The following is a 25,043-nucleotide window of genomic DNA, read 5'->3' as shown; positions in this document are numbered from 1 at the left end:
CCCCTGGACTCCTTGACCACAGAGCCTGGGCCCTACCCATTTGCCTCCCTCCTGGGCCCTCTATCAATCAGCCCTTCAGGGCACCCAGAATGTTGTCAGTCCCTAAAGACACATGTAAAGGACCATCCTCTGTCCTCACTTTCATTGATGCAAACACTGCAGGGGGCAAGTTTGAATTTCACCAACATCAGTAACACATGCTCATAATCGTATATCGGAGACAGCATTGAGTTCTGTCAAGTTTAAACAAAACCAAGACCCCTGAAGCCCGCGGGACCCCCACATTAGCTACAGTAGCTATCTGCCATTTTGCCAGTCGAAGGGCTGAACAAATTAGTGAGGTCACCAGTGTAATCCGACCATGTCCTGGTTTAAATCATGCTCCCGATCAGCCAGGAGCTACTTCTGCACAAGATGGAGCGAGGAAGAATGTTCTTGAATAAAACATTGGAATCTGGGGCAAGAGACATTGTCTTGACTCCCTTCAACAGTCTGGAGGTAGACGCTAATATCATGCCCAATTTGCAGATAAGAAAACTGAGCTCAGGTCGCCACACATTTTTGGGAGGTGGGGGCACCAGGGATTGAACTCAGGGGCACTCAGCCCCTGAGCCTCATCCCCAGCCCTGTTTTGTATTTTATTTAGAGACAGGGTCTCACTGAGTTGCTTAGGGCCTCGCTGGTGCTGAGGCTGGCTTTGAACTTGCAATCCTCCTGCCTCAGCCTCCCAAGCTGCTGGGATGGCAGGTGTGCACCATCATGCCCAGCAATGCCACGCTTCTTAAGGGCTCAAGTTCACGTGGGGAGTAGGGCAATGCAGCTGGGACTCAAACTGGGCTCTGCCTGCTTCTAAAGCATGGGCTACTTGTAGCCAGCCCTCTGCCCAGCCCCCATCCCTGCCAGCCTCCCCTCCCAGCCCTTGGCAGGACCCGAGCCTGTGCCCATTGCTTTTAGAACAGAGAGCTCGGAGCAAAGGCCACCTCTGAGTTCTGCCTCCAGTGCTGAAAATTGAAACAGCTTGGGAAGCCTTCAGCCTGGCTGAGTCCTGGCCGCGTCCCTGTCACCTAATTACTTGACTTCAAAAGCCTGCACGCGGCAGGGGCAGGTGCCAGGTGGGAGGATGTGAAAGTTGCTATTCCCCCACCCCCACCCCAGAACATGGTGTCACTAGATACAGATAAGCCGGGGCAGCAGGCGTACAGGCCTGACCCAAGGACCTGGCCTTGTGTCCCTTGGGGTCAGAAAGACCAGGGGCCACCAGAGAGACCAGGTCCTCCGAGGCTCAAGGGGGCAGGGCAGCTTCAAAAGGCCAACGCGTGGTAATTACCGCCCCATCTCCCTTAGACCTGGATCTTAAGGCTTCTCAGGGGCTGGAACTAATTAATCCTCCACACAACCCCAGGAGGGGGAGGCCAGCCCTACCGTCATCACTCAGGTCAGACCACCAGGTGGGGGTGAGGCGGAGAGTGAGCTTGTCCCATCTTGGGGCAGGGAGGCAGGGAGGCCCGAAAGGTCCCAAGTGAGAGTTCCCCGCCTGGCTAGGTAAGAAACAGCAAAACTGGAGAAGACAGAGGGGTTTCTAGAATCTTTTAAGCTGAGTGGCTCCTATCCAGCAAACGGAGGCGTGTCCACTTGAGACTTTTACGGACATGGAATGTTGCTGGCTAGTTTGTAGAAATTGGACCTGAGGGGGTCTTTGGTTCAGGTTTATGGAAGAAGAGGCCCAGGAAGGTTCTGGTAATTTCTTACAGAGGACAGAGCTCTGAGCCAGCGCTGCGCTATGTCCTGTCTGTTGATTGACTGGATGCTCGGCATTGCCTGAGGCAGGTATAATTGTATTCCTTTCATACGGGGGACAAAATACTAGGGATGGAAAGGAGAAATGACCTGCCCAAGGTCATACAGCTACACAAGTGGCAGAGCCCGGGTTTGAAAGCCGTTTCATCAGGTGCCACAGAGCCCGTCTGGTGTCACAGTGTTCTCTTGCACCTTTCCCTAGCTTCTGGAAGTCATGCCCTGGAATAAGCCGAACCAGAGTTAGGGAGTCTGGGTTTGAGTCTTGACTGCTACTTCCTGGCTGCAAGTTTTCCTTGTGGAGGCTCAGCTTTCACATCTGTAAAATGGAGAGAAGTGGAACGCTCCAGAGAAGTACCATGAGGAGAAAGAATAGAGGTGAGAAGGACTTGCAAACTCCAACTCAGGGATCTGCAAATTATAGGACCAAAGCCCGTCTGTAGCCTGTTTTTATAAATAAAGCTTTATTGGGATGGATGCGTTTGTTATGTCTATTTGTTTCTGCTTTTGAGCTGCAGGGGGCAGCGTTGAGCAGTGGCAACAGAGACCGTGCAGCTGCAAAGTTAAAACATTTACCATCTGGGCAACTAGAGAAAAGGCTTGTCACCCCAGATCTTAGACGCTATTGAAACTACAAGGTGCCACCGTGCCCCGGCACACAGCATTTTGCATTTCTACCATCTTCCATTAGCTCTGGTCCTTTCTCACAAGTGATCCCTCCTTGTCCCTGTCCCCAAATTTACAGAAGTGCTTTTAAGACCCATTTCCGAAATGCAAAGCAAACAACTCTTACAAGAATTAAAAAACCACACTCCTATAAGCAATGGCGGAAACCAATATGGTCAGGCACCGGGAAAAGTCACCGCAAGGTGCAGTCACTTACTTGCAGTTTTTACACTTGAGGCCAAAAAGCATTCCCTTCCCACAGACTGTACATGTCTGAGACATCCAGTACTTGGTGGAAAACCTGTGAAAGAGACAGAAATGATCTTAGTGACTGAGCCATCTCTAGCAGGGTGAACTACTTGGAGGGGCATTGCAGGGGCCCTAGATCCTAGTCCCGCTTCTTCCAACATAGGTGACTTAATCAAATTGCTGAGACTACTGGAGCAGTCTCCTTATCTGTAAAGTGGGGTTCATAATGGTATTGGCCTCACAGGTTATTGAAGGAGGCAAGGCTTCACTCAGCGTCTGGCACAAAGCAAGGGCTCAGTAGATTAGGTTACCTTGGACATTCATAATGGTCATTTGTTCCCTTGACAAATATTGCCTGGTAGCCTACTATGTGCCACATTCACTTCTAGGACAATGGATGGGGCTGGTAGGATCCTCAGAGAGTCACAAAGCCAGGTGGGGTCTCCCTAGGAGTCCACCTGAGCTAGTCTCCATTACTGCTAAGAACATCACCCGGGGAGCTTCAGGGCGCCCTACCTTCCCCAAAGAGCTGAGGCCCCAAACTTTAGTAGCAGAAAAAATCTCTCAAGGCAAAAGCCTTTTAAGACCCTCAGCTCACCTCCTTTTTGCTCCCCTCCTACTTATGCCAAAGGCGAGAAGTTTGGAGCGCTCCCACATACCGGTTCCCGGGTTGGAGGAGAGGGCAGTAGGTTAACTCCCCGGGCCCCGCCCCCATCCTGCCAGGTGCTTTCTTCCCTGAGATACGAAGCGGCAGCAGGGCTGGGCCCGGGGAAGTATTGAAGGTTGCCAGGTCACAGTTAATTTTAATTTTCAATTTGTGCCACCGTCGGCAGGAGTCGTATCTAATCTCCACCACTCTGTGGAGTGTCAAAAGGAAAATCGGAAGTGATTATATAACTTGGAGACAGAATTTTGAGGGAAAGGCTGTCTCGGTCTGCTGTCCCATCTTGCCCCATCTGGGTCAGTCCCTCTCCAAACAGAACCAGCCGCAGACCAAAACCTCCATATCTAAGCAAATAGCAATCTTCGGAGCAAGACGCAGATTGCCAAGAACGCATCCCTCTCCAGTTTTTGGATTTGGGGGGTTGTTTGGGCCCCTTTGGTCCCCTCAGGAGGCCAGGGAGTTAAACAGGGTCCGTCTGCAGGACATGGCAGCCCCGGGGGATGATGTGCTTCACCCACCAGCTAGACACAGGGGAAGGGGGCAGGGTGGCTGGTGGCCGTCTTTTCTCCTTTTCAGCCCTCTCCTGTCCCGAGGGTCAGCTCTCCCTATTCCCCAGCTGTGATTCCTGATGATAGGAATGGGGTTTTAATGTCACCTCTTCATCAAGGCTGGGGTGAGTTCAGTTTCTTTCTCCTGGCCTGGTGCCCCAGGGAGGAACCCAGGAGGAGAGGAGAGTAACAAGTCATCCCCGGTCCCTAGGAAGGCTAGGAAGTTGGTCACCATACCCAAGATTATCAGGTCGCTTCCCTCCTTCGGGAATCAGCATCTGAAGCTGAGATACTACCGGGTTCCAAAATTAGGGGGAGAAAGTCTGGGAATCGGGACTATCCAGGGGGCAGAGCGGAACCAAGGGCGTGGTCAATCCAGGGGTGGAACTAAGCCAGAGACATGGCCAATCCAAAAGAGGAATTGAGCCGGGGCGTGGCCAAACTAAGGGTGTGGGCCAATCCAGGGATAGTGAAGTCAGGGGGTGTGGCCAATTAGAGGGCGGAGCCAAATCAAGGGTGTGGCCAATCCAGGGATGGCAAAGTCAGGGATGTGGCCAATCCAGGGGAGGAACTGAGCCAGGGGCGTGGCCAGTCCAGGGATGGTACCAAACTAAGGGTGGGCCAATCCAGAGATAGTGAAGTCAGGGGTGTGGCCAATCAGTGGGCGGAGCCGAATCAAGGGTGTGGCCAATCCAGGGATGGCAAAGTCAGGGATGTGGCCAATCCAGGGGAGGAACTGGGCCAGGGGCGTGGCCAGCCCAGGGATGGAGCTGGGCCTGAGAACAGCGACACAGACACAAAAGCCCTGGTCTTGAATTCTCCTCCCGGCAGCTCACAGCCTGGCCCTTGACCTGTCTGTCACCTAGTTCTCACTGCTCCCTCCAATCTTTTCTCTTTCGAGTTCTAACAACTATCCTGGCCACACACTTCTTTCAAAAACTGTTGACAAGATGCCGTTCAGCAGGAGTGCTCATTCCCACCTAGTCCCGGGCAGTGTGTGGCACCTGGTGTCCCTCCCCGAGCCCTGGCCCTTCAGGGTCTGTGCACTGACCCTCCCCTGGCAGCTCCCAGGGCACAGGCCTCCCCAGTGCTGCCAACCTCGCACAGAAACCCTATAAATGCGAGGGGAGGAATCATGAATGAGTGACAACGTCCTTCGGCTCATGCACAGAGGCCCTGGCCCAGAAATCTCTCAGCGGCGTGTCCAGGAACACAAAGCGCCGAGGCTCATTAGCTTTTAGGACCGTGACTCAATTCTCCAGGGTCTCCGTTTCCTCATCGATCAAATGGGCCTGGCCATCTCTACTCCACTTACCCGGCTGACTTCCTGAGGGGATTATGAGGATGAGGAGCCCAAATGTGGAAAGTCAGATTTAGAAAGTTGAAGAATTTCTTATAAAGAATGACTCATAGATAAAATGACTAGATGACCAGACCTCTCCCCCAAAGGGCAGGTTATGATCCCAGAGGAGAGGTCCTGTTGACCCAGCAGGGCTGCGGCTCTGGGACAAAGTGTCCCTCACAGACAGGGAGCACAAATGAATTCAGCTTGCAATCCTGTGTTTTCTGGGTGAGGAGCCCCCAAATCAGGACAAAAAACATTTACCTTAACAATAATACCATTTACTGTTTCTTATGTATTTTTAACAACTATCATGTCAACATACTTCTTTCAAAAACTGTTGACAAGTTGCTGCTCAGTGAAAACTTTACATAGATCACATATATTTCATTTTCATAACCACCCTATAGATGAGCAGAATTATCAGAAAAAAAAATGGAGTCTCAGAGAGGTTAAGTAACTTCTTTGAGGTTGCAAAGCTTTACTAATTGGGATTGGAACATGAGTCAGTCTGACTCCAGAGCCCTGGCACTGTGTGGGAATTTGATCAGGGTAAGGTTAACCTTCGTCCTCTGGTTGCCATTTAGCAGACAGGGGGCAGGGTGCTATAGGAGCTGGGGCACAACACTCTGCCCTGCCTTCGGCCCTTCATGGGCCTGGGAGGTGGTACCCAAGCACTGGGAACCCAGCCTACCTGTGCTTGATGGAGTTGCCGAGGTCTCTGCGCGGGATCTGCGGGGACCAGCGCGGCACTGACAGTGTGTCTGCAGGAGAGAAGAACAGAGAGAAAGAGCCTGTTACAGCAGCTCAGAGGCTGGGGCGGACTCTGGTCAAGGCCCGGAAGGACACCAACTGCCTCCACTTGCTAAACCAGGCTGAGCAGGACCCTGGTTTGGGTTGTCACCTCAGCCAGTGCAAGGTCCCCTGGGCAGGGCAGCCAGAAAGTGCCTTTAAAGAAACTGCCTGTGGGAAGAATCACTTTGGCATCCCCCCCATTGACAGAGCACTTAGCCTGTGCCACATGTGCCAAGTGACTCAAAGGACTTAGCTGGCCATGCCCTCCAAACAACCCCAGCACGAGGGGGCTGGCATGCCCTCCACACAGGTCGGGGAGCCAAGGCCTGGAGAGGGCCACACTGTGTGGGCTGCACAGCACCTGGGGACCCAGGTCTGAGGGACCCCGGGGCCCAGGGCCTTGCCACGTTGCAATGCAGGAGATTACAGACACCTGTCAATCATGCTATGGATTTCTGGCGTCCTCTTACAACTTGTGCAATGATTAAGTTAGCATTGCAGGTCAAATCCATGTCTTTGTTTAAATATTTGTTCTTAAAGACAAACTCTACATGAAAAGCTATCTCTTTCTGTACATGGTAAGTGACATTTTAGACTCTCTAGCCAGGTGCCACCTAAGCCGTCTAGAATGAGTGAGTGGATGAACAAGTGGTGGGGGTGAGTGGGTGGACAGATGGATGGATGGATGATGAGTGGATGGATGGGTAGGTGGAGGGTAGGTGGATGGAAGGAAGGATGGATGGATAGATGGACAGATGAATGGTGAATGGATGGATGGATAGGTGGGGTGGATGGGTAGGTGGGATGGATGGGTAGGTGGGAGGGTAGGTGGATGGAAGGAAGGAAAGATGGATGGATAGATAGGTGGAAAGGTGAGTGGATAGAAGGAAGGATGGATGGATGGATGGGTAGATGGGATGGAAGGGTGGGTGGGAGGGTAGGTGGATGAAAGGAAGGATGGATGTTTGAATAGATGGATGGATGGATGGATGGATGGATGGACGGATGGATGGATGGATTGGTAAGTGGGAAGGTGGGTGGATGGATGTCTAAATGGATGGACAGATGGATAGGTGAATGGATGGGTTGGTAGGTGGGAGAGTGGGTGGAAGGAAGGAAGGACTGGTGGCTGACTAGGTAGGTGGGTGAGTGAGTGGAGGGCTGGCTAATGGTGGATGGATGGATGGATGGATGGATGGATGGATGATAGGAGGAAACTATAAATTATGTACCATGCAGACTTCCATTTCACACTTTAGGGTCAATCCGAGGGAAGTGCCCTGTCACTGTGCATGGAGTTCCAGGTCCCCTGCAGACCCTGTGCACCAGCCCCACCTCCACCTCCCTCCTACAGACCTCACGGGGCCCAGAGAGGTGCCAGACGACAGCAGCAATGAGCCAGTGCCACCTGTGAAGTCTCCCCCTGGTCAGGAGAGAAGGAGGAGGGGCAGCCCGGCGCCAGCTGTCACCTCTCAGGCCAGCGGGCGCTCCTGCTTGCCGGCCGCGGAGGCGCCTGGTTGCCTACAGCCATCGCTCTGGAGTGGCCCTCGGTGGGGAGCCGGCAGGTCGGGACCCGCAGGGAGCACTGAGCCCCGACCCACTCACTCCTCTCTTGTAATGACACGGTGGCACCCTCTGAAAGCTGTTTCCAGAAACCCCAGCTCTGCCCTTGCAAAGCTGGGGCCCTCTCTGGGAGAGCTAATGATCTTCCTGGACCCCTGAGGGCAGAGAAAACTCGCCAAAGAGACAGGCTGATGGATCGGTGAGCAGCGCAGCCTGTGGGATTTCCTCTAGTTTAACTAAGAACTAAATGTCATCAAGCTCCGAGTCCATTACTACTCATCTCTGTTCCCGAGGGAAGCAAAAGACAAGAAAGAAAAACAATTTTTTAAAAAGAGCTTTTTTCTCTTTTCTTTTTTTTTCTATTCCAACCTCCTCTGGGGACTAAAGTCAGATGTGGAAGGAAACACAGGGTCTGTTAACTCCTAAAGCTGGGCTGGAGAGGACAGGTTTGCCTCCTTATGAGGAATCCCCAAAACTTGGAGTGCCACCTGGGTCTCTTCTCAAGGGCCATGCCAGGTGACTGACGAGAAGGTTGTGTTGGGAAGGATTCTGAGGGGCCACAGGAAACAGCCCTGAGATTGATTAGCAATGGCTGCCTCAAGTGCAGACTGAGTGCCCACAAGTCTGCACACATCTGTCACCTCTGCAAAAGGAAGAACCACATCTCCATCTTCACGTAGGTACCTCGTATAACAGTGCAGAGAACCAGACACAAGTTTGCCATGTCCAAGATGATTATCATAGAAACACTGAGTTTACTGATCACTCAACAAGTGTCAAGCATGCATTTGATACCTGGAGATTGTGTCTCCGTGAAGTTGTTGTTTTTGTTATTTCCATTGGGCAAAGGAAGATAAAGGAGTTTAGAGAGGTGCGGTAACTTGACAAAGGTCACACAGCCAGACACTGGCCGAAGTAACTGCAATTGTTCAGAAGCTGCTAAATGAGTGTTCTCAACTGGAAGTTTGCTCCTTATGGGATATTGGATGACATCTGGAGACCTTTTTGGGTGTCACACGATGTACATGTGTTACTAGCAGGGTGAGGCTAGGGGTGCCGTTCAACATCCTGTACTATACGTGACAGACTCCACATAGGACAAATGTCAGCCATGCCAAGGTTTGAGAATTTCTGATCTAGATGTTTCTGTCTTCCTCTAGCTACATCCTCCCTGCTCCATGACTGTCCCTGACACACACGCGCACACACAATCACACACACACACACAAGCACACACACAGCTTGAGTTCCTAGAGCGCAAGTGAGCTTTTACTGTAAACACATCTCACTGCTCACTCTTAGATTCATATCCCACTTACTCTGTTACCCTCAATTACAACGCATTTTCCAAAAAGTAGCTGTAATTAAGTTTGGCAGTTTGGTTTAATTTCCCAATATCCAGTGGAGGGGGAGCTCTGTCAATTGCATTAGCGGCTGCAGCTTCATTAGTCTCCAGCCATCATCACCCCCACACCGCTTCCTGTGTGGGAGTGCAGCCTTGAACTTGGAGATTCTCTCTTTACTTTCTCTGTTTGGATTTTATTAAACTTGCCCAGGCAAGCCTTAAAGCAAAGGGAAACTGTTGAAAGGGAAGGATTTTTTTTTTAAAGCTATGAGAATAGACGCCTTATCATAACAGAGAAGGCAAACAGCATTTAGAGCAATTAAACCGATATAGAAACTTCGGTTTAACAATCAAAGCACCTATTAAGATGTCTCCGTGGCTATGTGAAAGCTTCTTTTCCACTCTAATTTTCTGATAACGAGTCGTGCAGACATGAAGGCAGGATTCGTTTTCATTTCTAGAGCTTGGAGAGGGAAGGGGGCGGGGGGAGGACTTGCACACACTTGCACAGGTGTGGCCTCGGAATAGCACAAGGAGCCCTGGTCTTTGAAATCATTCTGGAAGCCATGGAGACAAACAGAGGACCTGGCAGAAGGATCTGGCGGTGATAAGGCATCCAAACCAACACACTGCAAACTTGGGCTCTGAAATTAGACTAACAGATAAGGCAGGCTAGGGAAAAACACATCAGGGTGTATACAAAGACACCAGGTAAAACTGGTGACAAAAAAGCAAAGAAAGAGGAGAAGAAATAAGAAGAAAGTTGGAAATAAGGCCAGATTTTGGTTGAATGTCATCATGTACCAAGCCCTGTCATCAACCAAATCCTTTATAGGTCATTTCCTCAAATCCATGTACTGCACATATTATCTCATTTAATCCAAACAGGACAGTGTATGCCCGGAGGTAGTACGTCAGCCATTACCATTCGCCCTCATTTCACCCTTAGGAAATCATTGGTCTAGGACCAGTAAAGGCCAGAAGTGGGATTTTTAAATTCAGGTCACATGGCTTAATAAGCACCGCCAATTCCACCAATGTCATTCCTATTTCACAGAGGGCAACGCTGAGGGTTAAAAGTATTAAGCAATTGCCTCTAAGTGTCGAGGACTGAGTTGGGATTTAAACCACAGCCAGGAGCAAACTGGATGCTTCTAGTCCTACATCCTCCTACCTCTGTCTGGGAAGAGTAAAAAGAAGATAAATTCCAACACCATGTTCAGCCTTCAGAGACCAGGAGAGGCAAGAACCTGCATCTCTCCGCCAGCCTCAGAAGGCACCAGCTCTGCCCACACTGGCATCAGGATCCTGGAGACCCATTTTGGACTTGTGACTTCCAGAACTGTTAAGTAATCATTTGTGTGGTTTTAAGTCACGGCACCCCTTTGTTACAGCAGCCGGGGGAAACTCATACAGCACCTGTCTTGTGCCAGGCACGGTCTTAGGAATATACTGAACAGTATAATGAAATTTTCTTAGAGTCTAATGGGGAAATCAGAAGATAAATGAGTAGACAAAAAAGAGTTGTTTTAGGAAAATAAAATACTGCAGACTTTGGGGGTTGTTTTAAAGCCATGGGAATCTTGACCCCTGGATTAGAACAGGGACAGGAGGGTGTGCCACCCAGTGTGTTTAAGAGCTCCCTCTGGTGGCTAAGGGGAGAATAGCCCGCTAGGCTGGGACAGCAAACCAGGGGCAGGACCTCCCCACCTCCCCAGACCCCACCCTCCAACTCCCCACTCCCTGCCCAGTCCAGTGCATCATCTCCCACCCTTCCAAGGCCATTCCATCCCCCAGCCCAGACCGTTCCCCACTGTCCCTCATGACCCCATCAGTAGCCCCTAATCAAAAATCCACAACCACCCTTCACCCCATCCAGAGGCTCTTCTTGCAAAGCCTGTGCCATTTTTAGGAAACCCACAGGAGCCAGGCATGTTGTCATGTGCCTGTAATCTTAGTGGCTTGGGAGGCTGAGGCAGGAGGATTGCAGGTTCAAAGCCAGCCTCAGCACAAGCAAGGCACTAAGCAACTCAGGGAGACCTTGTCTCTAAATAAAATGCAAAGTAGGGTTGGGGATGGGGTTCAGGGGTCCAGTGCCCCTGAGGTCAATCCCTGGCACAAAAAAGAAGAAGAAGAAGAAGAAGAAAAGAAATAGAAAAAGAAAGCCCCAGGATACGTTTACCTTCCTGGCTGTAAGAGAGAGCAGGGTGAAGGGCTTTGTCCCAAACTCACCAACTTATAACACCGGAATATCTGCTCTGGCCCTGGCTAATCTTAGGGGACAATTCCTTAAGAAGGTATCGTGGGTAGGCATTCCCAAACCCCACCAAGGAGGAGAAAGAGGAAGCCATGGGAAGAAGGCAAAGCAGGTTTTAAAAATCATCCTTTGCAATGCCTCTATGATGCTGTCACCCTATGGAGGTGGCTCCTGAGTCTCATCTGTCACTGTACCCTAGTGTCTCACTCAGGATCTGTCCAAGGGATCCATGTGTGTTCAATGGGTGAACAAATGGATGCGTTCATGAATGAACCACCATGAGAGTGCTGGCCCCAACTGTTATTTTAGCGGTTAACTGGAAACTTCCACGGCCCTGGGAGATCATAGCCATACCCTCTACGAGACTTGGAGCAAGTCTGAAATGGTTTATCCCCCAAGTCCTCTTGGGTGGTAGGGAAGGATGCAGACATCACCTCCATTTTACAGATGGCAAAATGAGGTGATGGGAGACACGCCCTTCCATGTGTCCTCGGGTGAGTGACAGCCGCTAGGGGTTCAGCACCATCAGGCAAACAATGTGGGTGAAGGACAGTGTCTGCTCGCAGGGCTGTTGGAAGACCAAGTGCGGTAATGTACTCAGAGGGCCCTGTCCTCTGCCCTGTGTGGGAGCATTTGTTCATGTTCCAAATGAGGGCACATCTCGTGAGGCCACTGCTTTGCTGAATCTAAACAACCTTGGGGAATTGTGTCCCCCGTTCACAGAGAAGGAAACTGAAGAAATTAAGTCGCTCAAAGACATACAACTAGTATTTGGTACACGTTAGAGTTAAACTCAGCTTTCCATAAAATGTGAGCCTTGCTATCCACCACTTTAGCATATCCCTTGCTCAGACCAATGTTAAATTTTGTTTTTTTAATCATGCCTTCCTAGAGTTGGAAAGGACCAGGAGAAATTGCCTATGGCCGACTCTGAGTCTCATTAAATCCCCTTGGATAGATGAGGAGCTACCCAAAGCTTAAATGTTTCCATGGAGATAAAGACCTCTGAGCACATAGCATTATTAATATCAACCGCTAACATTTATTGAGCACCTACTATATGGCTGGACCTCGATTGTGTGATTCAGATATATTATTTTGCTTAATCCTCATAAGTCCATTTTAGGCATTAGAGCTGGGAGCTCCAGAGCTCATACTCGGAAATACTGCAAATAAAATGGAAATTTCAAACTGTCCTTAAGAATTCAGCCCAGGGACAGGATGGACTGAGCCATGATTTAGCTGCATCCAAATCAACTAGCAAATTCTGGGGGTCCAAGGATACCTGAAACTAAACTAGCTGAAATCTCACTCATTTATCCAAGGTGCAAACTGGTTTCTGACTAAAGCCATTCATGACATTACTCACATAGCAGAGAATGACTATTTGCTTTAATAACTAACTCAAATAGAGCCGATCTAAGAGTATTTTAATTATGCTCTGTCTCTAAAGGTTACAGCTCCATGATGCTTTGGAGCCAAATTAAGTTTCTTCATGGATTTGGACATAACTTTCTTCCTGAGACAAATACGACCCACTTCTCAAGGTCAGACGTCATCACCCGAGGCTCTGATGGCAGGAAGGCTTCCGGGAGCAACTTGGCACTGTTGGGGGCAGAGAGGAGAGTGGGCTTTTTTTTGGGGGTGGGGGGGTTGGAGGGTCACAGAGATTGAACTCAGGGGCCCTCGACCCCTGAGCCATATCCCCTGCCCTATTTTGTATTTTATTTAAGAGATGGGGTCTCACTGAGCTGTTTAGTGCCTCGCTGGTGCTGAGGCTGGCTTTGAACTCATGATCCTCCTGCCTCAGCCTCCTGAGCTGGAGAGTGGACTTTTAAGCCACGTCGTGGGGAAGGAAATAAGGCAGAGGGGATGGGTGGTGATGTGGGTGGAGCAAGGACCCTGCTGCGCACTCTGGGCAGGAGAGATGACGTACAGGGGTTTCAGAGGAGATTCCTGGGGCTCCCCATGTCATGGAGGCCAAACAAAGAGCAATGGCAGAGTCCGTGTCTAGGAACGGAGCATGGTAGTCGGGGTCAAAGCAGTGGGTGTGGCTGGGGTGTGGGCACGGACATGACCTTGAATACACAGTGGAGCAGCAGGCTTTATTTCTGAATGGGGAGAGTCTCCAAGGCATGGACTTGCCCAGTGCATTGTGGGAGAGACACCATGGAGGTAGGGACACCTGTGACAAACACCAGCTCTGCTACTGAGGAGGTGTGGGACCTTGGACTCTCTAATTCTCGGAGTCTCCGTTTCGCCTCCTATGACAAGGGGATGGTGAGGTCTCCCCCCAGGATTCTGAGGAGATTGAAGGGGGCAATGGGATCAGAGCTGGGCCCAGGGAGGCATCTGATGTATTGTTGTTATTGTTTTTGACCTTGTCATCATTCTTCGGCTTCTGGAATTCACACACCAGTTAGACGGTGACAAAGCCCTCGTAGACTCTGATTTAGAGCCGAGGTTGACCAGCCTGACCCTCAGGTCCAATGCAGCCCATCCTCGGGTTTTGTGAGTAATGTTTGATTGGCACCCGGCCCCGCTCACTCGCCAACATCCTGCCTGTGCATGGCAGTTTCTCAGTGACAGCAGAGCCACCGAGCTGTCATGGAGGCAATCTAGTCCCCAAGGGCTACCACCATTACTACCTGGCCCTTCCTAGCACAAGTGTGTCGGTCCCCGATTTGGAGCTAGGAACCTCATTTCCTTGGCTGATGAGCAGAGAGACTGTGTCCCCTTGGACCTCTGCCACTGACCTGGAGGGACCCCTTGGACACATGGCTTGCTACCTCCAAGCCTGAAGGTGGATGAGTGCTTGCTTGGTGCACGCCTCGGCCCACCTCACTGTGCACCCCGTGGAACATGCCGTTCTGATCCCCATTTTGCAGAAAAGAGCTGCCAGGCTCAGGGGGCCCCATAAGCAGCCCAGCTGGGGTGGGGACATGGGCCTGTGATCTCTGTACCCCCACTAGAATAATCCATGAAGCGACAAGTCCTCTGATGTCACGCAACTGTTGCAATCCGTGTCGACCCGGGGCAGAGGCAGAGGAAAATGAACTCCTGTCTGGGTTCATTAATGTGATTTTCTCGCTGTCACTTTATCAAAGCAGAGAGAGGGCCTTGAGGACGTGTGGGTGAGGACCGAGGACCGGAGGCGGTGGCAGTCATGGTCGAAGGGCCGGAAGGAAGGGCCCTGGTAGGACTGTCTCCAGGTGGGAGCCTCAGGCAGGACAGGGGGAAGACCTCACAGGACAGCTGTGTCCAAGGCCCTGTCCCCTGCTCCTCCTGTCCCCAGTCCTGGCTAACAGATTAAAAAGGGTGAAGCTAAACCAGAGACACCTTCGGAATCTAGCGTCTTCAGAATCCCTCTCCCCTTCTACAAAGACCGTCACCACCTGGCCTCTGGGACCCGGCAGGGAACGTAGGGTCCTCTTAATTCACCATCAATCAGGCGTGGGGACAGCATCACTGTATCTTGCAGTAAGAACCCGGAGCCCCCGAGCCGTCACCTGTGGTTTCTCTCAGCCCCCTTCAGATGGCTTCAATTAAATTTCTCTGCTGGTTAAAAAAAAAGAGGTGCCAAGGCATTTAATTACATCTTATCCTGCGCTCTTGGCTCAATCTATTGAAGTGGATCAGGGACTTTTAACCTCGTCACCAAACAATGGGAGACCCAGGTGCCCCAGGAGTGATTCCCTTTCTCATGGGGCCAACGGAAGGAGAAGCCAAGGTGCTAACAGTTGGGAGGGAGGTGTCTGGGACAGGCAGGCAGCGGTGGCCAAGGGGGGCCGCGGATTGCATGAGAGACCTCCCTGTGGTCTGGAGACTCCTCCCTCGGCTCTGAGTGGCGTGATCAGGAAACCTACCTCACGTCTCTCTCCCCTGTCCCTGCCCCAGACCCCTTTCTCAATTTCCCCTGTGACTTTACTGCCATGTTCTGAAAAGAGGAGGGCAACACCCTGAAATGCCAAAGGCACTGTATGCACCGAGGTAAGGAAATTAAAATGTGCAAAACAGGAAGCCAAATGCTAATGTCTAGACATCCACAGGAATCAGGAGAATAAGGGCCCACCTTGGTGAGCTTGAGGCCGCGGACACAGGGGGAATAGAAAGCCAGGTGCTTGGGGGAGGGGTCGCTTGCATGGGACCCTGGGGGCAGAATCCTGTCTCAGGGGCCGGTGGCATTGCGTCAGGGGTCTCTGTTCCAGAGGATTGGCCTCCACTCGGAACTCCAAAGTCACTGTCCCAAAGCCCTTCATGCCAGGGTCCTACCGACTTGAGTGGACAAGAGTCGGACAGGGAGGAAGAATGTCTTAATCTGGGGCCAAAGAGGAGGAGAGGTCCCCCACGCACCTGAGACAGCAGATGATCAAGTTCAGGCTGCTACTGTGCTGAACATCGCCATCCTGGCCCCTGGCCACCCTCCCTGAGGGACACGCAGCACATCACGTAACTTCCCGGCCCCTACTTTTGAAGATGCTCTTCTTCCTGTCTAGGAGACTTGTCTGCCCCCTCCTCCATGCCTGCCCCCCGCCAGCTCTTCCTGCAAGACCCACCCCATGGCCGGCTCCTCCAGGGAGCCCACCCTGAGCGCACAGGGAGGAGTGTCCCTGTGAGGGCCTCTCAGTGCGTGGTGCTTCCGCGTGGCTCTGCGGGCAGCTCAGCTTGTCCTGAGATGGGGTGCCCGGGCTACGTGTCTGTCCTCCTCACCACCCTTGACCGTGAGCTCCCGGAGAGCAGGAGCTACCAATTCCTCATCTTTCTGTGTCTGCTGTCTCAGGCAGGCCGTGGCTGGACCTTCGAGGGAAGGACTTTTCCTGCTAACTCCAGCTGAAGCAGGCCAGGAGCCGGTTCCCCCAATGAAGACTTCACTCCTTGTGCCCTGAGGGGCCTGGGCTACTCAGGGGCCCACCCTGCCCTGACCACTCGCCCACACCTCCAGCCCCAGCTCTGGGGCTCTGACCTGGAGCTGGGACCTCATCTGGGGGTGGCCGACCCAAAACGCAGCCCATGGCTTCCTTTCCCCAATCTGTCCCCACCAAACAGGCAAAAGAAGGAAGCCAGCAAGACCAGGGTACTGTCCTGGTTTCCCTTGGGAAAGTTACTTAACTTCTCTGAACAAGTACAGTCATAATGATAACAATAGAGCCTAAATCAGTAGTTTCCCAAATGCCAGCACACTGGAACCACCCAATTTCTATGCCGGCCCCACTCCCACAAGGGAGCAAACCATGGTCCACAGGCTAAATATGGTCCTCAACCTACTTATGTAAATAAAGTTTTATTGGAATAAGGCCATGTTCATTTGTCTATGGCTGCAGAGTTGAGCAGTCACACCTCCGACCATATGGCCATATTGGCTAAGATAAACCTTTAATAAAAATCACACTGATCCCAGATTTAATGGTGCAGGTCTCCAGGTAATTCTACGGTGCAGACAAGTTGGAGGACCAGTCCAAGTATTTTATGTTCTTTAGCCCTTTAACTCTTATAACACCTCAATCTGTTTCACTTCCCCTGAATCCTCGGCAACGGGCACAGAGTGGCATCTCCAAATCCATGTATGGCAGGAGTGAATCAATGAATAAAGAAATCTGCCCTTTGAGACAGGTATGGATGATTGCCTTCTGCAAACAGGGAAACTGAGACTCAGAGGTCACTGGAGGAACACATCCTCTGACACCAACACTGACGTGCTCCTCCGTCTCACTGGGCGAAGCACTCTGTTAGGGTCCTGCTAACTTGGAAGGAGGACAGGCCCGAGCACAGGGGACTGGGGTCTTGTGCATCCTCCTGGACGCCTTGGGCAGGAGGAGAGCCAGCTGGGAGACCCTGAGAAGTCCAAGGCTGGGCTGGTGCTGCAGAACCATCTCGAACAGCTCCTGGGCCTGTCTCCTTGACCCGAAGGAAAATGATAATTGGAAGAAACTGGCTTGCCCTGCCTGGCTCAGGCTTAAATGAGGACAAAACAAGAGCTGACAGACAGAGGCCCCATGCTGCCACCCCTGCAAATGTCCCTGTGAAGAGAGAAAAGCAGCCAGCCCGATGCCCCATCAACTCCAATTGGAAATGGTCTCACGTTGAAATAAGCCCACGGAGACAGTGGTGGTGATGACAGGTGCCGGGCGGGTGGGGCGTGGGGGACAGAGGCCACAGGCCAGGCTCTGCAAGTCAGGCTGGATGTTTGGATGCAGAAACGGGTGAAAGGCAATAGCTAAGCTGTGGAGCCAACCTAGATGCCCTTCAGTGGATGAATGGATAAAGAAAATGTGGCATACAGACACAACGGAATATTACTCAGCAATAAAAGAGAATAAAATCATGGCATTTGCAGGTAAATGGATGGCGTTGGAGAAGATAATGCTAAGTGAAGTTAGCCAATCCCAAAAAACAAATGCTGAATGTTCTCTCTGATACAAGGAGGTTGATTCTTAGTGGGGTTGGGAGGGGGAGCATGGGAGGAGTAGATGAACTCTAGATAGGGCAAAGGGGTGGGAGGGAAAAGGAGTGGGCATGGGGGTAGGAAAGATGGTGGAATGAGATGGACATCATTACCCTAAGTACAGGTATGAAGACCCGAATGGGGTGAATATACTTTATATACGACCAGAGACATGAAAAATTGTGCTCTCTCTGTGTGATATGAATTGTACTGCATCCTTCTGCCATATAGAACAAATTAAAATTAAAAATTAAAAAGAAATGGGTCAAAGGACTGGTCTGTGGCTGCGTGATCCATAACCCGGGCCACGCAGGGGCACCAAGTCTGTCTTTGGCAGAGAAGCTGAATGGGCAGCGTGGGAGTGATCAGCAGGTGCAGAGCTGACCACTTGGCCCCCGTCATCTTCTGTCCACCCTCCCTGGGCCTCCTCCTCTGAAAAACGGAGGACATGAAACTCATCTTGCAGAGTGTCCCCAAGGACCGGGCACCGGAATAGGAAGCAAGTGCCAGGTGCACAGAGGTTTAGAAAGTAACAGACACCTGCCCTACAGCAGCCCAGGCACTTCCAGCCGTCCTGAGCAGCCCCTGTCCCCGGACGGAGAAGACAGAACTGAGGGAAGAGGCTCCCCTGGGAAGGAGGCAGTGACTCTCTGAAGAGCCAGCAGTGAGTTATGGGGAGGACAGAACCGTCTAGGTCCCTCTGGTCATTTATTCCTCTCCTATCATCCTGTTCTGGAAGCGTGTCCACAGCCCTTGCTGGCCAGGGTGTGATGGATGGGTCTTGAGTCCCTCGCGCACTACATCATCAATTACTTACATATTTATTGCCTTGAACTGAGTTTATGGATCTTAAATCAGAGCCATCCACGGTCGTCTGAGCTGAAATTCGTCCCCCCCTCCCGGTGGAACTGTGGTGTTTTAAAATTATGCAGCCACCTTGCAGTTAATGCTCGGTGGAAGTTAATTGTCCATAGAACAAAGGGCCTCTGAGATGTTCCCCACAAAGACTCATTCCGTGGGATTTACTGCCTGAATGCATTCCGTGGGGACAGACCAGATGAGCTGGCTGCCAGAGACCCCCGGGCCAGACTCTAAGAAACCCGACCCCGGGCACCAGCATCTGAATTTCAGGGAATAGATCATCTCCCTTTTCTCAGTCCTCTGAGGCTCAAGACACCATCCAGAGAGGTGTCACACTGTCTGTACTTCGCAGACACTGTGGGGACAGCCTTGTGATGGATGGCTCTCCAAGGTCAAGGCAGGGAGTCTATATTCCTAAGCATGTCTTGTTTGAGCACCCCTAAGTGAGACCAGGCAGCCCACTGACAAGATGGGGTTGCGAGAGGTTCCGGCTGCAAGCTCGAAAAGTGAAGTCACTGGGGCCGAAGTGGCAGTTTGTATCCTCAAGACCTGTGCTCAGTGTTGGGAGGGTCCAAAGACCACCCCCTTGTGCTTCCCCCCACCCTGGAGCTAAAGAAGGTGGCCCTTGAACACTTAAGGGAGTCCAGTCTGAAAGGGGTCAGAGGACAGAGAAACTAAATCGAGAGCAATGGTTCTCAGTGTCCCTCTAGGGACACTGGACAATGTAAGACTATTGTTCAGAATTGGGCGCCCCTGCCCCGCGGGCCAGGAGGGGACGGCGATCTGCAGGGCCTGACACGGCTGAATCAAGGTACGGACAGGTCTAAAGAGGGGCTCAGTCAACAGGAAAGGAGGGGAGCGGCCCTGTCCGCCCGGCCACCCCCCAGGCAGAGCTCTTGGACGCTGGCCACTGCTCATGCTCAGAGCCCATTTCTTTCTTTCTTTTTTTTTTCTTTTCCTTCTTTCTATTTTTTATTTTATTTTACTTTACTTTTTTGCTAGCAGCCGGATTTTCCACTAGAAAACCCCTGATCTAGTGCTGGAGGGTCAAGAGAGGCCGAGCCCCTGCGCGGCCTGGTGCAGGATGGTCTACCAGTACTCTGATTCTTGGACCATTGGTTCAGGCATAGGCCTAGGACTTAAATGGGCCAATCAGAGCCCATGAAATGGCCCGGGGGGGGGGGGGGGGGGCCCTGCTAAGCTCATCTCTCACCCTGGGGCAACGCAGGGATGGCTTCACACGCAGCCCTCGGGCGCCCCCTGCAGGAAGGGCCGGCAAAAGCAACCAAGGGCTGACTCATCCTCTGAACGCCCCCAACTTCTCCGGTTATTATCAAGACTCATTTTCACTTTATTTTATTGGTACCAGGGACTGAACTCAGAGGCACTTAACCACTGAGCCATATCCCCAGCCCATTTTATTCTTTATTTTGAGACAGAGTCTCCCTAAGTTGCTGAGGCTGGCTTTGACCTTGGTGATTCTCCTGCCTTAGTCTCCCAAGCCGCTGGGATTCCGGTTGTGCACCACTGCGCCCGGCAGAAACCTCATTTTTAAATGTTTAAAGCAGGTTGAGTTGTTTCAAGTGTTAGAATGCTGACATACAAGATCCTACAGGCAGACGGAGCAGCTGGCATTTGATCTCTTGAGTCCCTGTGCAAACCCACCAACCACAAAGGTATCAGTGCCTACCATTTATGTGTCATGTACTAGGTACTGGTACTAATACAGTTTGCATGCATTATCTCAGTTAATCACAGAAACAATCCTACATCAGCCTCATTACACTTGCTATGATTATCTCAAAACCACAGAGAAGGAAGTAGAGCTCAGAGAGGTAGAGTAACTTTCTTGAAGTCACACAGCCAGCAAGTGGTAAAGCCAGGATCTAATCTTGGCAGTTTGCCCCTCAATGGCCCATTAAGAGCAGACTGCCTACTCTGAGACCTTCAAATGTCCCATGCAATAAAGTCCCCTTTGTTCCCACTTCCCATTCGCCAGAAAAATAATGGTGTCCAATATAAGCTTATGACCCAATAAGGTCTCCTGATTAAGACGTGGCTTTCCAGAAGGGCAGCCTGCAGACAGGAAATGGGCTCTTCACTTGGCCACTGGGAATTACAGGACGGTGACAGTGAGTTTTCGCTGAATTACCTGCCGCTCCAACTTCAGCAGCCGTCTCCAATGTCTGGTTGATGTGAATCCAGCTCCATGAGAATCTGGTTTCTGGACTAGCAAAGCCTTGAACTGAGTTTATGGGTCTTAAATCAGAGCCATCCACAGGTTCCTGAATTCCGAGGAACCCTCTGACACCGTGGTCCCCACCCCTGAGTGCTCACAGCAGCACGATTTCTAAGAGTCCAGCAGTGGAGATGGCGGCACAAATGGAGAAACACCTCCCCACAGGGAGGACGGACCCCAGCACACCCCGCAGAGGCCACCTGCGGCAGGATTCCAGTCACATGAAATGCCCCCGAGAGGCAGATCTATAAACAGGACGGAGACTGGCGGTTACCAGGGGCTGCGGGGGGGGGGGGGGTCGACAGAGAGGGACATAGAAACTAATGGGTGTGGGGGTTCTTTTGGGTGATGAAAATGTTCTGGTATTAGTCAGCCGTGGAGGGGGGCCCATTCTGCCAGGAGAATAAAAAAATAAAAAAACTGAATCATTCTAAAACGGATCCGTGTTATTGTATATGGATTATATCTCAACAAAATCATTAAAATAAACGTTGTGCACGCATCCCAATCATCCGGAGACCTTGGCAGGTGCAGGACTGTCCACCCGGCTTGGAAAAGCAAGCACTCTGATTCTTGGACCACTGTGATTGGTTCAGGCATAGGCCTGGGACCTAAATGGGCCAATCAGAGCCCATGAAAAGGCCCGGCCCCTCCCTGCTAAGCTCATCTCTCCTCCTGGGGCAACGCAGGGATGGCTTCACACGCAGCCCTTGAGCGCCCCCTGCAGGAAGGGCCCGCTGAGGCCAGACTGCTGGGCCCTGCAGCTGGGTATCTGGACAGATGAATCTGGGGCAAGAGCTGAGAACTGGCATTTCTAATAAATCCCCACCTGGTGCTGGTCCACGGGTCGCTGGGCAGAGGATGCCCTTCCCCCACCAGCAGCAAATATCACCATAACCAAGTGGCAGGGCCACTTCACCACTGAGTCTCCTATAAGGGGGTGTATTCCTGGAACTGTCAAGGACTTGTCATTTAGTACTGAATAATACCCCTCTCTCCACATATCCAGGTCTGAATTCCTGCAACCTATGAATTTTACTTAAAATGGCAAAAGCGGCTTTGTCCATGCGATTAAAAAGGAACTTGTGCTGGGCACGGTGTCGCACCCCTGTAATCCTAGAGACTCTGGAGGCTGAAGCAGGAGGATTGAAAGTTCGAGGCCAGCCTCAGCAACATGGTGAGGCCATCTCTCCAAATAAAAATAGATAAATAAATGAAAGGGTTTGGTGATGGTGATAATGTTCCCCAAGGACACTACGTAATATAATCACGAGGGTCTTCTAAAAGGGAGGCAAGAGAATGTCAAAGGAAGAAGGAGGAGACGGGACCACACTATCTACACTCAGGTAGGGGAGGCAATGGGATTTGAGCCAAGGGACAGGGCCACCCTAGAAGGCCCCTAGAAGCTGGGAGTCGCAGGGGATGATTCTCCTTCCTGGAAGGATTTTAGCCCCCAAGACTCATTTTGGGGCTTTCCACCACTGCAACGGCAGGCCAGTAAGTTTGAGTCCTTTTAGATCACTAATGGACGCCAATTGGTCTGAGCATTCCAGATGAGGGGCGCTCAAGCAGTCCTCCATGCACCTCCCGGCTCTTCTAAAGGGGAGGACAGACAGATGTGGTGTGAGCTTCTAGTCCAGGCCTCACACTGGATGTTCAGGGTCCTCACGGCAACCTGAGGACAACATCTCATTTCACAGAGGAGGAAACTGCAGGTCAGAGAAGTCCAGCAGCTTGCTCTGCACTGCTCGCAAGGACTGGAGCCGGGTGGAGGGGTCTGGCGGCTGCTGCCTCGGTGAAGAATTTTCCATAGGAAATAAAAACGTGTGTTTGTCTCACGTGTGAGCTACAGCCGGGGCGAGGGGCTGGCCTGGCAGAACCTGCAAACAGGATTCAGCTGTTCATGGAAATCACAATGGAGACACCTTGGAAATAAGCAATTTAACGGACCAGGCCCCCGAGGGAGGGTGTGATACAGAAAAGGGGACTGAGTGCCCTCACCTCCGAGCCTCGGCAGCAGCCTCTGATTCCCCAGAATGTTATTGGCAGGAGGTGCCGGTGGTCAGTGCTAGCAATCTGTAATTTGATGTAACTTCAGATGGGACAGAGGCAGAGAAGCTGTGGTGACCCAGAAGGTGGCCCTGAGGTCAGAGTCCCTTCCCTGCCATTTAAGGAGACCCGTGCACGCACCTGCCTCTCTCAGCCTTTCCAAGCACTCTTGGCTCTGGGTTGGTGGGTCTCAAACCTCATGCATCCAGCTCCCCAGTGGGACTTAGGAAGACACTGGTCGCCAGACCCTCCCCCAGAGTGGCCGATTCAGTGGGGCTGCCGTGGGGACCGAGAAGAGGTTCCAGCGGACGCTGATCTGGGGCTGGCACATTGAGAACCATGCCCTGGACCACTTTCTCAACCCAACACTCATGCCACTCTCGGTGGCGGAGCCATCCTGTCATTGTAGGATGTTGGGCAGCTTTGCGGGGGGCCTCTGCCTGTGAGATGCCAGCAGCACCCCTCTCCCCAGACGGGATAAATAAAAAGATTTTCAAACACTGCCCACTGTCCTAGGGAGGGCCACCATTTCCCCCATCTAAAGACCAAGGCTCCAGATCAAAGATATAATAAATGCCTAAAATGAAGGAAAAATCACTGAGTAACATCATCTTGGGGCTCCCGACTAGTCCCAGTTATTTGTCAAGAGCGCAGTTCCAGTCGTGGGAGAGAGGATATGTTACCGGGGTCCCCCCTATTTGCCTGTGCCTGCAGGGATCTTGGGTACCCCGTTGCAAAGCCTGCCACTCCCACAGGCCTTCCCAGATGGTCAAGCAACCAAATGGCCAGTTGTCTTCTTCCAGTTACCCCCAAGTTCTCGGAGAAGCCACCACTCCCAGGCGTAGTGACTCAGCCCTAAAACCAAGGACAGAACCGCCAACCCTGGCTCATCATGAAAAAATGGGGTCTGAGCCTTCCCAGGTGCTCAGGGCCCGCGTTCAAAGACATCTGATTGCAACCATCAAAGTGGAAGACGAGTTCACAAAGCTGCCCCAGGTTCCTGACGCTCAGACTCAGCAAACCAAATCCCAAGGTGCCATCTTCCCCGGGTTTTCAAAACCCACGTGATTGATGGTTGGTGGGGAAAGAAAGAGGGGGTGGGCGCGGGGCTGATGGGTGGGTGCGGGCACAATCAGACCTGTGTTCAGAGCCTCTTGTGCCGACACCTGCCCCCATTCTCCAGGAGCGGGGCTCTGAATGCGCCCTGGACCCTCCCTCCTGCCCCCCCACCTAGCGTTCCTGTTCCTGCAGGAAGGAACACAGCCTAATGATGGATTCGCTCGGGGTGATCATTCTCGCTTCTGTATAAAACAAAGGCAGGATTGATGAACTCACAGGAAGCTCATTCACCGGCCTGATCTATGCCTTTCACCTTGCGGCAGGCGTCAACATCTTTGTCCTCCATCAATGGGACCTTGATTCTCTAAAGGCTGAGGGAGTTTTCACAGGTGAGTGCCTAGAGCCAGCTCAGGGTTTTCCGAGGCCCCCCCCAAAGCCCAGGTGACTCTTCTTGCATGTGCTGGCTTCTTCTCTCCCCCAGATAACACCCCGCAGTGAGGGGGCTTGTAGGAAGAAGTGTGGAGGGGGTGGAGCTTGGGGGGGCCACTGCTGTGCTCTGGACAGAGCAAGGGGACTGTCCCGAGTTCAGGCCTCAGTTCCGGCCAAAAATCTTTGACCCTCTTCGAGACTGTTCGCCTGCCTGAGACTCCAACAGCAGCCCTGCGAGGTGCCGTCGGATGAACTAATCTGGAGTCTGGTGCTGGGACTGGCATCTGGGTTTGGATACTCGCCGGCTATAAAACTTTGGGCTTTGGACCAGTTCTTGCTAACCCTACTCTGCCTCATTTTCCTCGCTGGTTCCTCATAGGATCTACAGAGAACGGTGCCCTGCATCCAGTAGGTGTTTAATTTATCTGTGTTCTTCTCTACTTAACTTCTACATAGCCTCCAAAGGAATCAGCTAAGGCAAGAATGGCCTGCATTGCTCCTTAGGAATCAAAGATCTAGCCGTGCACAGGGGCACACGCCTGTCATCCCAGCAGCTCGGGAGGCTGAGGCAGGAGGATCGCAAGTTCAAAGCCAGCCTCAGCAAATTAGAGAGGTACTTAGGAACTCAGCGAGACACTGTCTTTAAATAAAATATTAAAAAGGGATCGGGATGTGGCTCAGCAAGGGGAACTCAGGCAGCAGGATACGCCCTATTCCCAGCAGGAATAATCTTAAACCTTA

The 25,043-nt window shown here is 51.8% G+C and overlaps 1 protein-coding gene across 1 annotated transcript in view; it reads right to left on the bottom strand.

Annotated features, from left to right (window-relative positions):
* Nucleotides 1–25,043, bottom strand: part of Ksr2 (kinase suppressor of ras 2) — a 357,219-nt gene that overhangs the window by 85,043 nt on the left and 247,133 nt on the right. Inside the window, exons 6-7 of the mRNA XM_058579886.1 lie at nucleotides 5,958–6,027; nucleotides 2,678–2,761 (exon numbers count right to left, since the gene is read on the bottom strand). Coding sequence (XP_058435869.1) covers nucleotides 2,678–2,761; nucleotides 5,958–6,027 — 154 coding nt within the window. The remainder of the gene's footprint in view (nucleotides 1–2,677; nucleotides 2,762–5,957; nucleotides 6,028–25,043) is intronic.

The sequence above is a fragment of the Marmota monax genome, unplaced genomic scaffold (assembly GCF_021218885.2).
Source record: "Marmota monax isolate L192 unplaced genomic scaffold, Marmota_monax_Labrador192_F-V1.1 WCK01_AAM20220418_F8-fsc00092, whole genome shotgun sequence".
NCBI classification, from domain to species: domain Eukaryota; kingdom Metazoa; phylum Chordata; class Mammalia; order Rodentia; family Sciuridae; genus Marmota; species Marmota monax.
This window is presented reverse-complemented; position numbering and strand designations above follow the sequence as displayed.